Source organism: Trifolium pratense, linkage group LG7, assembly GCF_020283565.1.
Source record: "Trifolium pratense cultivar HEN17-A07 linkage group LG7, ARS_RC_1.1, whole genome shotgun sequence".
Lineage (NCBI taxonomy): Eukaryota > Viridiplantae > Streptophyta > Magnoliopsida > Fabales > Fabaceae > Trifolium > Trifolium pratense.
This window is the reverse complement of record NC_060065.1, coordinates 26078935-26095785: the sequence shown is the minus strand read 5'-3', so window position 1 is coordinate 26095785 and position 16851 is coordinate 26078935. Positions and strand designations below refer to the sequence as shown.

The following is a 16851-nucleotide window of genomic DNA, read 5'->3' as shown; positions in this document are numbered from 1 at the left end:
TGATATTGCAAAATCATTAGAAATCTAATTGCATTAATCGATAGTACACAAATATAGGTCTAAATTCTTTACAATATGTATGTGGTGATATTACAATTTCTACCCAAGATGACACATAAAATAACTTAAAATATATAAATACATCCAAAGGTCTACAACAATTTATACAACAAGAATAACATCAATTCTGAGAACTTTTCTAAATTTACTATGCAACTCTTTTAAAGCTTCAATGGTCTTTTCAGTTTCAACAACATTGTTCTCTTGCCAAACTCCAACAACATCAATTGTTTTAACATAGTTTCCTCGCATTCGCTTCCAAGAGATGCAAGTAGCATCAAGCCTACAAGTAAAAACAACCTATATCAATCCCTTTGCGCAAAATTGTCAAAAATAAATCATACTTTAAGAAGAAGTGCATTATTAAGAAGCATTGTCCATGACAAAACGAAGTTAACATACTTGATATTTTCTCTTTGATGTTTGTAGGTTTCAAGAGACAATCTAGTAGCTCTCCAAACACAGCACCTTGCATATTATCTCCAACAATTTATAAGTTTTACAAAAAAAGATAATCATAATTGATTGATAAGATAAATGAACTGATGTTAATTTTGTAGTTCCTCCAAATGGCCTAAACTAATGATGTAACTGGAACATAATCATTTGAAACCATTCTACCAGCAAAATGGTTTAGGAAGCAACAATTAAACATCAACTACCAGAAACCATTCTACCAGCAAAATGGTTTCAGAGTACAACTCTCTGAAACCATTCTACCAGCTAAATGGTTTTAGAGTACAACTCTCTGAAACCATTCTAAAATCAATTTTAAGCAACAGAAAATTCATAGAAGAAACATACATTTAATGAGATATAAACAATAGGAATGGACCAAAAAATGTATCTTGGAATTTGATCTGAATATGCATATGAAACCTGAATATGGTTTCCCTAAATTGAAACCATTTACCTAGTCCAATGGTTTCAATATGTTCCTACACAACTCAGTAAGAAAAGGTGTAGTGTTTGCGTCTCCTGACCAGCTCGTTTGGCATCCCCTTTCGAACATAAAAAACCTTGTCATTTGCATCATGATCATTCTTTTTTTTTTTCCTTACTCACAACATTATGTAGTAGTGTCTATAAGATGATGTAACGTGGTACTTAGAGCTGATTCTTCATAGAATATGTCATTTCATATTCTTATAAGTTATCCTATACATTTGATTGACATAACTATATTATTTGTTGTTCTGTTACTAAAAGAGTAAAACAGAGAACTTCTACATGCTCCAATTCACAAAATATGTCATTTCCATATTCTTATACTACACCATAACTTGTTGTTCTGTTATCAAAAGAGAGTAAAAAACAGAGAACTTCTACATGCGATAATTCAAGCACCTACCACCCAAGATGAAATTGAAAGTGCAATAATATAGACTTCTACATGCTCAAAATTCAAGCATAGCCAGCATAATGAAATTCTAAGTGCAATAATATAGACTTCAGATAAAAAATGAAAGAGTAATAGTTGATAGCAAATATTTCATGTTCATGAAGTTAACTGCAAGACACAATTATACAAATATCACAGCAAACTAAAAGTTTAAGGCGTGATCAAGACCCATGCGATAAAAAGTTTAGAAACATTAAAAACAAAAGAACTGCAATGACTTCCACATATTATTAAAAAGACCAACTATGCAACCTTCATATACTTAAAAATCCACCACGAAGGCGCAACACAAGATGAAGAGTAGATTCCTTCTGAATGTTGTAGTCAGCAAGGGTCCTTCCATCCTCCAATTGCTTCCCAGCAAAGATCAACCTCTGCTGATCTGGTGGGATTCCTTCCTTGTCCTGTATTTTTGTCTTGACATTATCGATTGTATCAGAACTTTCTACCTCCAAAGTAATGGTCTTCCCAGTCAAAGTCTTCACAAAGATCTGCATCTTGGATTCAAAGGCAAAACCATTAAGTACATCTAATGGTTTTACAGTAAAACTATCTAAAACCATTCCAATATTATTCATCTTGGATTCAAAGTCATAACAATGCATAAGTAAACAAACTTGAAGTCACAACAGTTCTAAAAATCACATACACATCTAGTTAGAAACTCATATCTCATCTTAAAAAAAAAAACTCAGATCTGATCAAAATCATGCAACAAGAACAACAACAACAACAACAAAAACCCTTTCCAAACCTAATTCCCAAAATCAAAACACACTGCAATTACTTGAATACAGAAGAAATTAGAGGAAGAAAATATCTCGAACCTCTTTTGGTTTTACCATTTTGAGGATGATTCCGGCGACGTTGTTGTTGGCGACGGTGATGATGAGTGAGTATCGAGAGTTAGATTAAAAAACACGGACCTTTTCCGTCACTGTTACTTCTTAATTTTGGATCACGTAACTTCCAAAGCTTCGATGATCCTGTTGAGTTACTCTTCACCGCTTTCAAAATCAAAAGTTCTTATTCTCGTTCTGTGAGGCTTGCAGCAGAAACTAGAACAAACAAGAATTAACCAATATCATCAATTTTCTTAAGCAAATCTTCATAAATTCAACAAGGAAGGAACGAAATCAAAACAACGAAATCAAAACAACGAAATCAAATCGACCTTAGAATTGGTACGAACGCAGACGGCGGAGTTGGAAGCGACGACGGAGTTGGAGTGGAGATATTTTGTCTGAAAGATTTTGTCTATTGGTACGAAGTGGGGGTGTATGAAGCAAGGACATGGGGGTGTATGAACGAAGTGGGGGTGTATTCAGCAGTTTACTGTAGCTTATGGACGGTGCATAAGCTTTGGCTTATGCACAGTAACCGGACCCTGAAAATAGAGGACAAAAAATTCAATTTGAAAATAGATTGAATAATTTTCGGCCCACCCACAATATTTTTTCTGGTTCCGCCACTAAGATGCACAAAGTTAATATCCATGTCATTATTAATTTATTTTATTCAATAATTTTTTTTTGACAAATGAATAATTATTATTTTAAAAAATATTTTAATTATCAAAATAATATATTAAATTAAAATGTAAATTATAGAATTAGAACAATACAAAACCTTCATCTTCATCCATAAAATTTTAACAATACAAAAGTTAAAAACTATCACCCTCATCTTCACCTAATTCTTCTTATTCTTCTACTATAACCCCTTTCTTCTTCTAAATTTGTTTGTTGATGAAATCGATCTCGGTAACCAGAGAACAAATTTTTTGAGTTTTGAAATTGTATTTTCAGATCTGCTTCTTACACAACCAAGATCTGTTATTGAACTTTGATTTTTGAATTTCCTGTGACTGGATTTTGTTGTTGAATTTTTGGGACTGTTGTGTTTCTGGAGAATATGGAGGTGCAGAGAAATCAGGATTGGTAGTTGTGGTTCTTTGATGGTGTGGTGGGATAATCCTGATGGAGAAGGAAGATGTTTTGGATTAATTTATGTTGCATAGGTCCCGGTATGGTATCGGTACGTGGTAAGACATTTTAAAAAAATTTAAGGTACGAGTAAGCTCGTATAATTTTTTTTTTTAATATAGTCATATAGTTAAATATGTACCACGTGTGTATCTCGAGAGTACCACACGCGTACCCCGGAAGTACCACGTGTGTACCCAGATGAAAAAACAAAAAAAAAAACTCGGTACTTTGAGGGTACGTACCATGAGAGTAGCATACGCGTACCGGTACCCGGTGGTGGAGGTGGTTATAGTGGAGATGGTTATAACGATGCAACCCGTCATATCATTGCACTGTCCTCGTTTCTGCACATTCGAAATACCCTGTCTGCGACAGTCTCATGCTGGTAAGTTGCATTATGCAGCAACTGTGACAGGCCTGCGATCAACTAACATTCGCGAGTTGCTACGCATCCAAAAAACACATGAATACCATCTTCGACCTCAACATTGCACACATAACTAATTCTCATGCTGAAAATTGAGACTTTTTTACAATCAACTTAGTTCACATTCTACATAACGCTGTCTCAAGCGAACTCGCGTCGGCAGACACCCCCTACACAACCTCCATAGAAGTGACGCATTATTAAAATACTTTATAAAATAATAATTGCTTGAATGGAATAAATTAATAATGACAAGGATATTAATTTTGTCCACCTAAAATAGGTGCCATGTCATTAGTTTCAATGACACTAGCAAAATTGACCCTAAAATGAGGTTAGGGATCAAAATTAAAAAATAAAATAAAATTGGGGGACCAAAACTTCATTTTTTTCAAGTCAAAAGGCCTTGATCTTCTAACTTTACACTTTACACTTTATACTCTAAAGTAAATTACTCACCTTTAGAAGAACCGGTTCCTAAAACGAGTATATCTAAAGGCAACCAGAAAAATATTGTAAAGTTGCTCCTAAAACTAGTGAAACCATTTTTTAGGTTGGATTCAAAATTCAAAATTGGCGCCGCAATATAAAAGATAAAATATGTTGTAGTGTTACAACGTGAACTAATTTATTTTTTTACATTAACTTGAACTAATTTTTTTTTTTTTACATTAACCTGAACTAATTAACTTGAGATAATCATTATAAAAAAAAATAACTCTGAGATCAGAGGAAACAAAGGAAATATTAGTATAGGAGAAAAACTAAAAACAAAGACCAAACAAAAAAGTCTAATGTAAACTTGTTCTAAAATGGTTCTAAACCGAACTGTAATTGGTTTTAGAAATAAACCGATTTTTATGAATAATGGACCATTATATGATTCAGTTCATTGCAGTTCATTAACCATGAACACTCCTATTACAAACGGCATAAAGATCCTCATTACCCGGTCTAACACCAAAAAGGCAACACAAAGTGTCTAAACCTGAACAAGAGATATATCCCTTAGCTAGCTAATTTTCATATGAATGTGAGCACCTTCACAATCTAATATAAGTCCTGTCCTTGACAAAAGGGCTGTCATATATTTTGAGTAGACGCTTCTACTTTTGAAGTGCCGGGAAAAAACTGAATTAACTCATCAAGAAGATCTGCATGACCTTCGAAAAGTGCAACAACCTGAAGAATTGAAGTTCAATAGTATATGATTAAAAAAGAATTGCCTAAACGTAAAAAAGAAAAGAAAAGAATTGCCTAAATATTCTTACAAGAAAAGGAAGAGTCATATATATATAGAAAGGACTTTACATAATTATCTAACTCTAAGATGGTAACATATATATAGTCATCATAATAAATTGAATATACCTCATGGTAAGTATCGGTGTAAGGTTTTTTCCCCTCACCCAACATGTTCATGATGTTGAGAAATGACTTGTAAGCATGGCCATCTCCTTCAAACCGAGTCTGTAAAATATTCATGATTTACTCGGTAAACCTAAAAATTTATTTATTTTTTTGTTTATCTTCAAAACCTGAGGGAGTACCAAATTAAAGGATCACTATATTCATATCAAAGAATAGCTAAGAGACATCAACACAAACATCAACCTAATGACAAACTTTCACATCTCGATCAATTACGAGGAGTAAATTTTATGGACCATGTATTGCCAGTACACTGCCAGAACGCCTATCAATTAAGTTATGGACAACAAAACTGTGTTGATTTTTACAACATAATTAAATCCTGTTCCCACCTGACATCAGGAGGAAGATGACCACAAAACACCTAAACTCTAGGCACAACCTCCACCTTTTGGTGTAACTCATCCATATGGTAGTACTATTTGGCCAAGTTAGAAATCACATCCCACATAAAATGGAGTCTAAAATAAATAAATTAGAATGAACTTCCTTATTTCGTCATCCCATAAATCATGAAAAGGAATAGCCCAAGCAGTGTTATCAAGACTAGCCGAGTCAAGACCTTATTGCATCTTTTCTGGTACAAGAAACATCCAAATGACCCTCTATAATAGATTTTAGTATGTTGAACTCAACTTAGGGTTGTCAATTTGATCGGTAAATGGAGATTCTTGTGGGGATTGTGATAATCACACTAGTACTTTGATGCATGAAGCAAAATTAATGACAACTAAAACCAACATGATAGCAATAATAATCACAATCAAAATAACCAAGATAAAAGAGAAGAAGAAAGAACACGCGATGTTTGGTTACCTAGTTCGGTCTAACAATTACCTACATCTGGGGGAGAGATCTAAAGTAGCCCTCAATTTCACTATATCAATGAGTTTCATTACAACGAGATTCCAAAGGCGATTACAAGAATTAGGGTCCGTTTGAATTAACTTATTTTTGAGCTTATGCAAACAACTTATGCATTTTTTATGTATTATATAAGTTTGTCAAGGTAGTTAGTTTATGATAAAATAACTTATAAAAATACAATTTTCATTATATTGCATAAGCTGTTTGCATAAGCTCAAAAATAAGCTAATCCAAACGGGCCCTTTGTTTAAATTATTTCTCACTTCAATCTTAATTCTATCTTTTTCTCGAATCTCTACTTGTGGCCAAGAGACTCGATGATTTAGTATTCACAAGATGAAACCAAAGATAATTTGTCCGACCCCTTTGTTCTCTCTCTAAAACCCTAATTTTAGTGGTAGCACCCCGTTTAGAAACCCGAGGATGGAGAGTTTTTCACTATGGAGATGGTGGAGAGAAGTTTGGGGATAGGGATAGAATTTCATCCCCGCCTTGCGGAGACTCCGTCCCGAATACTTTATTAAAATAACGTTTATATGTGTATACTTAAATACTTAAATAGAATATGTGTATAAATTTGTTTTTATGTGATGTTTAATATTGTGGCAAGACTCATAACAATCTCTTAATTTTTTATTTGTTATATGATTAAACTTTAATTTTTTTTTTTAAGATTATAACGTTAATGGATCCCTGCAGAGACTGTGAGATCCATCGTGATGGGGATGAAGAAAGAATACTCCCTGAATTGGGGAGTGGGCCGTGGCGGGGATGAGAAGCATGTTAGATGGTGGGAAATGGAGTGGTAAAGTACTCCTCACTCGATCTCCGCCCCCTTGACATCCCTACTCAACTTGCATCTTTTCTGAAATGATAAAAGTACTTTATAGATTTTAGGGTTAAAAAATGTTTACTTTACCCTTGTAATATTTTCTTTTGGATTACCCCATGTAATGTCAAGATTCTCTCTTTTTAACTTCTCATTAAATATGTTGGCTTAAAATTCCTTCATTTTGTCTTAGCGAATTTTTCTTTACTCCCTCACTAAGTATGTCACGTCATTGTTTATGAGAAATCTTAAGGCAAAATATTCAATAAGGGGCTGAAAGAGCGTAATCTTGACCTTACATAGGGATAAATATAATTTTTTTTACAAAGGGATAAACCAAAAATTCGCTAATATTGTAGGGGAATAAACATTATTTTATTCTAGATTTTAATATATTGGAATCAACTAGTATTTTTTTTTTGTTTGTGTGCACATGCTTATCTTTTGAAATATTTTAAGGATTTTCATATTAAAAAATTATTTTTTAAAAATGTCAAACAGTTTCATTTCCAATGTATTGAATGCACAAATTTTTATAAAAACTTACCATTTAAGATAAAGAATACCCCGAAAACACTCGTTAGTATTTTTCATCCTAAAAATATGCATAACCCCTAACTTCAACAAAATTTTATTATCTTAATCTCGGCCCTATAAGTTGTAGTTCAAACTTCGATGACTTAACCAAACAAGTTTGAAAATAAGATTCAAAGAATCAAATGTATAACTATTAACATGATATATATATATATATATATATATATATATATATATATATATATATATATATATATATATATATATATATATATATATATGGGGAGGGATCAAATTACACCGGTGTAACATTTGAGTAATGTTACACTGCACAATAACGCTTCAACGAATACAAATTTTACAAAATTCACCGTTGGATTGAAAGTTTATATCATATAGATCATTCATGTTCAATTCTATAAAAATATAAAATCATTTGATATGTTATTGAGATTGATCAAACTTATGGAACAAATGACATTCATGCAAGCCCAGCAAAACCAAATCCTTCAAAACCAACCCGAGATGCAGGGCTATTATCATAGATGGGAGAGCTCAGAAGAGCACCGTCAACAACAGCTCGACAATGTCATACAAGAGCTAGGCAGTTTGAGGCTTCAGTTCAACAATTTCCAAAATTATCAACAGCCTCCCCCATGATCTACCACAGGTTTTACGCTCCAATGCTACTCTTGAGTCGCAACAGTGAGGACACTGTTGGATATAAGTTTAGGGGAGTATTCTACTATCTTTATTTACTTTTAATTTTTAGTTATTTGAATTTTTATTTCCTTTCGCATAATAAAAAAAAATAAAATTGAATTTATAGTATATTCTTTGGTTTTCTAAATTTTTCCTTTTCTTGAGCCAAATTTAAAATTTTTCCAAAGACTTTGGATAATAGCTCACTTAGAAAGTATATAGGTTAAGAAAAGACGAGAGGCTAAGTTAAGGAAATTAGGGAATTTTACAACAAAATCGGTATTTTTCCAACACCCAGAAGTCTCCCTAGTATAGATATCAATTTGAATAACCATTGTGCCCAAATCTCCTGATTTAAATTTGTAGAATCCTTTAGTAGTTTATCTATCCAGTCGGACACCATCTATAAAGTCACACATTAAGTAAGTTTGTCGATGAATATAAGCGAATCATCTAAGCAAATTCTTAAGGTCATACTGTGGTAATACGGTTAAACCTTAAAGAAAAAAATAATATAAGGTCATACTGTGGTAATACGGTTAAACCTTGGAAAAAATATTTATATGATTGCTAATACAAAAATTTGTATCATCAAGCTAATTGCGAGTTGAAAAAGATGAATAAAGACGCTAACCGGCTTTCTTACCATGTGTGTGACATAGAAAAAGGGTCTTAATGTGACTGTCTAGAATGAAAAAGGATGAAACAAAGGAGAAGATTTAGATTTTAGTACAACGGCATGATCCAAATTCGATATGTATAAGAGGGAGAACTTTGTGTGTCGTTGAAACCTTCTTGATTGTGTAAAGAACCTAACTAATTAATCTTAGCCGATTTGAATTTCTGACCACGTATGAGTACTTGTGATGTTATTTTTCTCTAAGTCTGTGTGTGTGAGTTGCTTCGCATTTCAAATGTTTTCTATATGCAAGCTAAATTGCTTGAGGACAAGCAATGGTTCAAGTTTAGGGGAGTTTGATACACCTAAAAATATGTTATTTATTTAGTTAATTTACTATTATATTTTATATGTTTTTATTTCGATTCCGAGGTTTTATTATATAAATAGTTACTTATTTCTCGTATTTTAAATAAACAGATAAAAAGTGCACGAATTGAAGAAAGAAGCAAAAATGGACTAAAAAGGAGCAAAAACGGACGAAAAAAGGCCACACATGTGCAGCCAATTGGGCCACACATGTGCAGCCCATCATCACGCCACGCAAGCATGCTGCCCGCCAACTAGCCACTAATGGTGGTCACCAGCTGGCCATTGGTGCTGATCACCAACTTGCTCCAAGTGGCGGTCGCCACTTCCTTTTTCATCCTGGCCATCCACTGTATCAAACGGTCACACGAGAATTTTACAAAGTCCCACATCGGCCAATTTTGTTCTTTTCCTCCTTGTATTTTAGTATAAATAGGTTAGTTCTCTTCACTCAAAAACATAACACTTGACTTGGAGAATTGAGAACTAGGCTTAGTACCACAAGGTTTTCTTCTCTAAAGTTGAGAGTTTAGTATTATTTTATTCTCCTTTGAGAATTTAATAAGTTTTTTTTATTTCATACCGTTACGCTGTCGGAATCCGTACTCGAGATTTCTTTTTATTTCAGGTTCTTATTTTATTTTATGGTCTTATTTATTTCTTGTCTTTATTTTATTGCTTTTATTTTATGCTTTTAATTTTTGTTTTTATTTTTATTATGTCTATTTATTTATTTGCTTATTTTATTTTTATGTCTTTATTTTTAGTTATGTCTAGCTAAATTTAGCGTTGCTAGGATGTGTAGTTAGTAGCTAATAGGGGTTCGGTAGTTAATTCGTGCTTAATAGTTTTCAACCACCAGTTTTAAATAATTACGTTTTCAAACAATTCGTCACGAGAGTGAGGATTGTTTTAAAGGCAATAAACCAACATTGACGAGAGTTGAGGTTTAGGGCCAGATAGTTAAAACTGACCGTTAGTTCTAAAGTCCGCGAGAGCTATTTAGGATTGATGAGTTTTATATTGGTTTTCAAAGGTACTTATATAGGTAAGTGAGCGCGTGAGAGCTGAGCATTTATTTTATCTAAGTATAACGCTAGTCAAGATTTGCGAGAGCTAAGATTAGAGTTTTTAAATCAAATATAATTCTTGAAAACCGGCGACTGTTTTATTTTCTTAAGCAGTTTTTAATTAAACGTTGACTATAATTCGTCACGAGAGTGAGAATTAATTAAAGTAAAAATCAATAGAGCGAGAGCGTGAGATTTCTACTAGATAGTAAAAACTGAACATTAAATCTAATTCGCAACGAGAGTTGGGATTAGAGTTAATTAAATTATATTGCTTTTCAAAGAGTATTTTATTAGCGGGTGTGAGGACGAGAGTTAAGCACCACCTTTATAATTTATAATACTAGTCAAGATTTGCGAGAGCTGAGATTGGTATTTCTCTGAAGCAACTAATAGCACGTCCTAGCAATATTTTATTTACATATAAAAAAATCTAAAAAATATTTATTTTTCTTATCTTAATTATTCAATTAATCAAAATCCTTTAAATCATTAGCCTTAGATTTACAAAGCAACATTAGATAACGGTAGGTCGATTATTGGTCCTTTGGGTTCGATATCTTTTAAAACTACACGACACAACTGTATACTTGCAGTCACGTTTCCCTCCGATCAATATATGGGCCACGTAAATGCAATGGATGCCATAGATTAAAAGTGAAGTGCAAATTGCCATAATGGTAATGTTACTGAAGCAACAATAACGCATTATTCACAGCAAATTGACAGCATAACATTGTGACATGTCAAGTTGGATTTGAAATTCAAATCCCTCTCTCATGAAGGAAAGATTAAGAGTGTGCAAAAAGAATCAATCATATACTTAGTTGAAGCAAAAATCAACAAGTCATAAACTCTTCAAAAGCAAAGCAAATCATCAAAGATATTATTCATAAATTTGTGAAAAACAAATAGATAAAGCTTGCTATTATCAATCTCTTACTTGAGTTGATTTAACCCATATTCCCCACAAATATTGTAACCCTCTCAAGTCTTTCTTTCATGTTAGATTGAGTGTTTGTGAGAAAGTCTTTTCGAGTGAAGAAAAGCATTTTGAGTGAAAGTCTTTTCGAGTGAAGAAGAGCATTTGTGTAAAAGTCTTTTCGAGTGAAGAAAAGCAGATTGTATTGATCCAGTTGTGATCAAGTTTTTGATGCGAAGCAGAAGGTTCTGATCTGAGCATTTTTAGTGGACAATCTCACAAGGACTGTGAGGACTAGACTAGCCCAAGTTGGGTGAACCAGGATAACTTCTGTGTGTTTTTCTCTTGGACTCTAAAATCCTTAAAACATACTAAACTAACTAACTGAGTAATACCAGAGTGCTCTGGGCCTTAAACATTTATTTATTCAGCAACTAACTCAGTATTTATATTGTTCAGTTATATTTTATTGTTGCTAACTATATTTCTTTTTATATTGTTAATTGTTAACTAACCAATTAAAAGAAATATTGTCTTGAGTTATTTTAAACTAACTTAAAAGATTTTTAAAAAGGGTCATAATTCAAACACCCCCCTTTCTTGTGACATTTATTGCTACTTCAAAGTTCACGAACTGATTCTACGGAAGAAGAAGACATTTGAAAAATGATGATGATATTAGAGGATCAAGGTTTATAGGTTTAGAAATTGTTGAGTTGAGAAAGAGAAAGAGAGAAATTGTTGAGAGGCGATTTTGAGTTGAGAAAGAGAGATCGAGAGAAATTTGATGAAGGAAGGAAGAGGGAGAAGCTGATTTGTGAGAAAAGAGAGTCACATGACTGACTTACCATAGTTTCTTAATCCTACTCCTTCATTTAAATCTAATGGTCATAAATCATTCTCATATTCTAATATAACTTTATCATTCTCATAATATACATCTTCTATATATATATATATATATAAAACTTTTCAAATCACATGTGATAATAACTTTCCAAATCTCACATGATAATTATTCTCTAAATTTATGATCCGGTAGAAAAAATCATTGATCAGAAAAGACATAAAAATATTTCGTGATGAATAATATAGTCAACAATAATTTTGATATGATATACTTTTAAAATTGATGGTGCTTATCAATTATTGCACATAATTTTATTCACAATTGGTATACTTGTCATAGTGTTGGAAATATTGTCTTGCACGCAAGGGTTACAGGTTCGAATCCTAGTCAAGACAAAATTGTATTATTTTTTAATAAAAATTGCAAGATAAAATGGAGGGAAAACATGGAAAACAAATTAGAGTTTAGAGTTTGCTTGTGTATACAAGCTTATAATATAAAAGATAATATAACACTATTTGTGAAAAGAGTTAATGAGGATCATGAACGAAATTCTATTGAAAATTATAGACAACACAATGATTGTCTAAATGAAAAGACGCGTTTGCTACGTAAAATCACTTTTCAAAGTGAATGATTTTTGGACCAGCAGTCCATACACCTAAAGATGTAAACATGGTGAGATACACAAATTTCATTTCCAATGTATTGAATGCACAAATTTTTATAAAAACTTACCATTTAAGATAAAGAATACCCCGAAAACACTCGTTAGTATTTTTCATCCTAAAAATATGCATAACCCCTAACTTCAACAAAATTTTATTATCTTAATCTCGGCCCTATAAGTTGTAGTTCAAACTTCGATGACTTAACCAAACAAGTTTGAAAATAAGATTCAAAGAATCAAATGTATAACTATTAACATGATATATATATATATATATATATATATATATATATATATATATATATATATATATATATATATATATATATATATATATATATATATATATATGGGGAGGGATCAAATTACACCGGTGTAACATTTGAGTAATGTTACACTGCACAATAACGCTTCAACGAATACAAATTTTACAAAATTCACCGTTGGATTGAAAGTTTATATCATATAGATCATTCATGTTCAATTCTATAAAAATCTAAAATCATTTGATATGTTATTGAGATTGATCAAACTTAACGGTATTCAATAAAAACACATAAAACGTTAATCTTGATCGGTCATAATAACATATCAAACGATTTTAGAATTTTGTAAAATTGAACATGGATGATCTAAATGATATAAACTTTCAATCCAATGGTGGATTTTGTAAAATTTGTATTCGTTGAAGCGTTATTGAGCGGTGTAACATTACTCAAATGTTACACCGGTGTAATTTGATCTCCCATATATATATATATATATATATATATATATATATATATATATATATATATAATAAAATGTACACACACATACATACTAACAACTAATATTTGTTTATAAAAAGTTACCTTAATCTTGCTCACAAACTTTGTAGCATCTTCGTATCCACCAAGTTTTCTCATTGGACATGGTTCATTCCTTGATGGAGCCACATTGAGATTATCTCCACCAAGCATCATATGAGGAGATTGTGCAACAATAGCTTTTGCTTCTTCTAATGGAGTTGTCATTTGATATTCGTCAACAATCCTATTTTGAGGTTGCTGTTCTTCTTCTTGTGAAACTTGGATTTGATAATCACTTGGTGCAAAGATGTTAAATCCTATAATTAGATCGTCGTGTCCTTTAAATAACTCCTTCACCTTCGTCATAAGATCATCGAAATAAATTCTAAAAATCAATAAAATATATATATTAGTATAAATTTTCACTAATAAAAATAATCAAGACGTACCCCTATTCGGGTATACTACAAATAATATATATATATATATATAGAGTCAGGATCCGTTGACACCAACTAGTTTGACACCAAATGTTACACCTCTCAATAACGTTTTAACCGATATAAATTTTATAAAATCCACCGTTGGATTGAAAGTTTACATCATATAGATTATTTGTGTAAAATTTCAAATAAATCCAAAATCATTTGATATGTTATTGAGATACATCAAAATTAACGGTTTTTGTATTTTTTTAAATGCCGTTAATCTTTATGTGTCTCAATAGCATATCAAATGATTTTGGATTTGTCTGAAATTTTACACAAATGATCTATATGATGTAAACTTTCAATCCAACGGTGGATTTTATAAAATTTATATCGGTTAAAACGTTATTGAGAGGTGTAACATTTGGTGTCAAACTAGTTGGTGTCAACGGATCCTGACTCATATATATATATATATATATATATAGGGGTTTTCTAACTTAGACCCTAGTTAGGTCTAAGTTAGCAAGGTGCACCTTTTGAGTTGGACAAAAATACCCATTTTTTTTTTTTGAAACAATAGAGCAACTGGGGCATGTATGTAATTTGCATCATAAAAATACCCTTTTTTTTTTTTTGAAACAATAGAACAACTATTACATTTTTTAAATTTCTTCCAAATTTCGACCTCATTTTACGTGTGAATCGAACGCCGATTTCAAAAACTAATACCGGAAACCTTTGTAAAATTGAAAAACGATCAAAATCCATATAAGGAACGTCGAGTTTCGTTGAGTATTGAGGGAGATCGAACCGGGTCAAAAACCGGGTCGCACGACCCGTTTCTGCATAAAACGGGTGGGAGGGACGATGAACAGTGCGCGTCGCCCACGCCCACTCTCACCGGAGGCGCGTGGGGGCGCGTGCGGGCTCAGGGATGCTCTATTTTTTTTTTAGTTTTTCATAATAAAATAGTAGATAATATTCTGGAAATTTTGGTATATTGTATGAAATTTTTGGAGACACGAAACTAATTTTAGTTAATTAAATGAGTAAAAAGGTAATTAAAAATATTATAATTCCATAAAAAATTTCCAAAATTTTATGTAAAGTACTATGAATTATTTAAAACCCTCTTGTGTACCTCACTCTCCCTAGTTCAAGTCATGAAATTATTTTCACAAATTCCGCTGATTATTTAAAACCATTTAACAAATAATAATAATAATTTCATAGATTTGTACTCTGAAATCAATTGTGTTTTTATTTGTTTCTAATAAAATATTAGATAATATTCTGGAACTTTTGGTATATTTTATGAAATTTTTTGAGACCTGAAACTATTTTTCGTTAATTAAATGAGATAAAACGGTAATTAAAAACTATTGTTTGCTTCTGAAACCATTTAGCTGGAAGAATGGTTTCAGAGAGTTATACTGTGAAACCATTCTAGCAGTAAAATGGTTTCAGAAGCAAACAATTAAAAATTAACTCCCCTGAAACCATTCTATCAGTGAAATGGTTTCAAAGTACAACGCTCTGAAACCATTGTACCAGCTAAATGGTTTCAGAATGGTTTCAGAAGCAAACAATTAAGAAATTACTCACTGAAACCATTCTACCAGTAAAATGGTTTCAGAGAGTTATACTGTGAAACCATTCTACCAGCTAAATGGTTTCACAGTATTATATAAAGATAATTAAAGGTAGTGAAAAATTGAGTTTTTTTTTTGTGTCCAAATCAAACGAACCAAGTCTCTATTTGTAGACAAAAAAAAATTATGAATTTTGGTATAAAAATAAAAAAATAAAAAATTAATTTACAACGAAATAATTGAGTTTAAAGTATTAAATGAAAAAAAAAAACACGCCAACCACCCAGCAGTTGACACGTGTCCTGCTTTTTTAAAATGAAATTTTCTCTCTCCAGGCTCTGATCTAGTGTGGTGCACGCGCTGGCTTATCATGGAGATGGATGATCTGGACTGTCTGATTGATCCGACAGCCATGATGAGATCATCTCTTGGCCGTCTGATGGAAATCAACGGTCTGTAACGGTGGTCCTTCGGTAGGCGCGCGACACTGGATCAGCGCCAATATGTTTTTTTTTTTTTTTAAAAAAAAAGAAAGGGTATTTTTGTCCAACTCAAAAGGTGCACCTTGCTAATTTAGACCCAACTGGGTCTAAATTAGCAGCCCCCATATATATATATATATATATATATATATATATATATATATATATATATATATATATATATATATATATATATATATATATATATATATATATATATATATATAGGAAATTATACAAATAGAAAAATATTTATATTTATTACCGACATAAGTTAGAGACGAAAAAATAGTTTTCTATTTTAATTTACTTTCCTTTTCATCTCTAATAATATGGTCAGTCATTCAAAATTTTCAAATCAGTCTAAAAAAACAAGAGTGTGGGAAAAATGTGAAACAAATGTAAATAAGACCTTTACCTTTTTTCTCTGTAATCAATCATTATTTCCATAAAGTAATTAAAATTTTCCTCTTCATCTTTGAAAACATCCTTGACTGCCTTAAGAAATGCTAAGGCATCATCTTCAGTTAGTTTCTTACCACCTTCACTCGCCATGTTTGTTTTGAGCTTTATTAATTCCCTAAAATTTGACAAAATATATATTCAGACCATTAGAATAATATATTGATCGATGATAAAGAATTATGCATACTAGCTATAACATGATTCAAACACAAATTATCATAAGAAATATCTGATCCTATAGGAAAGGAAAATATTATAAACAAAAAAAAAACTTGTAATATTATTTAAAAAAAAAAGATAACAAAACTATACAGTATAAATAACAAATATTCGAGCAATTTTAAACA

At 31.7% G+C, this 16851-nt stretch overlaps 2 protein-coding genes and 2 long non-coding RNA genes across 6 annotated transcripts; all 4 read right to left on the bottom strand.

Annotated features, from left to right (window-relative positions):
• Positions 1-1703, bottom strand: LOC123895330. Its single transcript, XR_006804247.1, has 2 exons — positions 463-1703; positions 1-343 (listed from the first exon to the last, which is right to left on the bottom strand). It is a non-coding gene; the product is annotated as an uncharacterized LOC123895330 (long non-coding RNA).
• A 13-nt stretch (positions 1704-1716) lies between these two features.
• LOC123896140 (ubiquitin) lies at positions 1717-2040 on the bottom strand. Its single transcript, XM_045946570.1, has one exon. The coding sequence runs from the start codon at positions 2038-2040 to the stop codon at positions 1717-1719; it is 324 nt and encodes a 107-aa protein (XP_045802526.1).
• A 266-nt stretch (positions 2041-2306) lies between these two features.
• LOC123895329 lies at positions 2307-3449 on the bottom strand. Of its 3 annotated transcripts, none has more exons than XR_006804244.1 (3): positions 3092-3449; positions 2637-2849; positions 2307-2520 (listed from the first exon to the last, which is right to left on the bottom strand). It is a non-coding gene; the product is annotated as an uncharacterized LOC123895329 (long non-coding RNA). The 3 variants fall into 3 exon arrangements; XR_006804246.1 differs by having other exon boundaries at positions 3143-3449; XR_006804245.1 differs by having other exon boundaries at positions 3155-3449.
• Positions 3450-4872: 1423 nt separating this feature from the next.
• On the bottom strand, positions 4873-16594 carry LOC123896139 (paired amphipathic helix protein Sin3-like 3). Its single transcript, XM_045946569.1, has 4 exons — positions 16458-16594; positions 13598-13919; positions 5249-5347; positions 4873-5059 (listed from the first exon to the last, which is right to left on the bottom strand). The coding sequence occupies exons 1-4, from the start codon at positions 16592-16594 to the stop codon at positions 4961-4963; spliced, it is 657 nt and encodes a 218-aa protein (XP_045802525.1). The 3' UTR covers positions 4873-4960.
• Between the last annotated feature and the right edge of the window lie 257 nt (positions 16595-16851).

What these genes read in the sequence shown, in the direction of transcription:
- LOC123896140 (XM_045946570.1), bottom strand. Translation starts at nt 2,040, where the DNA reads ATGAATAATATTGGAATGGTTTTAGATAGTTTTACTGTAAAACCATTA.
- LOC123896139 (XM_045946569.1), bottom strand. Translation starts at nt 16,594, where the DNA reads ATGGCGAGTGAAGGTGGTAAGAAACTAACTGAAGATGATGCCTTAGCA. An exon ending in ATTGATTACAGAGAAAAAAG is followed by an intron (nt 13,920 to 16,457) that starts GTAAAGGTCTTA and finishes ATTGATTTTTAG; the next exon opens with AATTTATTTCGATGATCTTA. An exon ending in ACACCGATACTTACCATGAG is followed by an intron (nt 5,060 to 5,248) that starts GTATATTCAATT and finishes TCAATTCTTCAG; the next exon opens with GTTGTTGCACTTTTCGAAGG.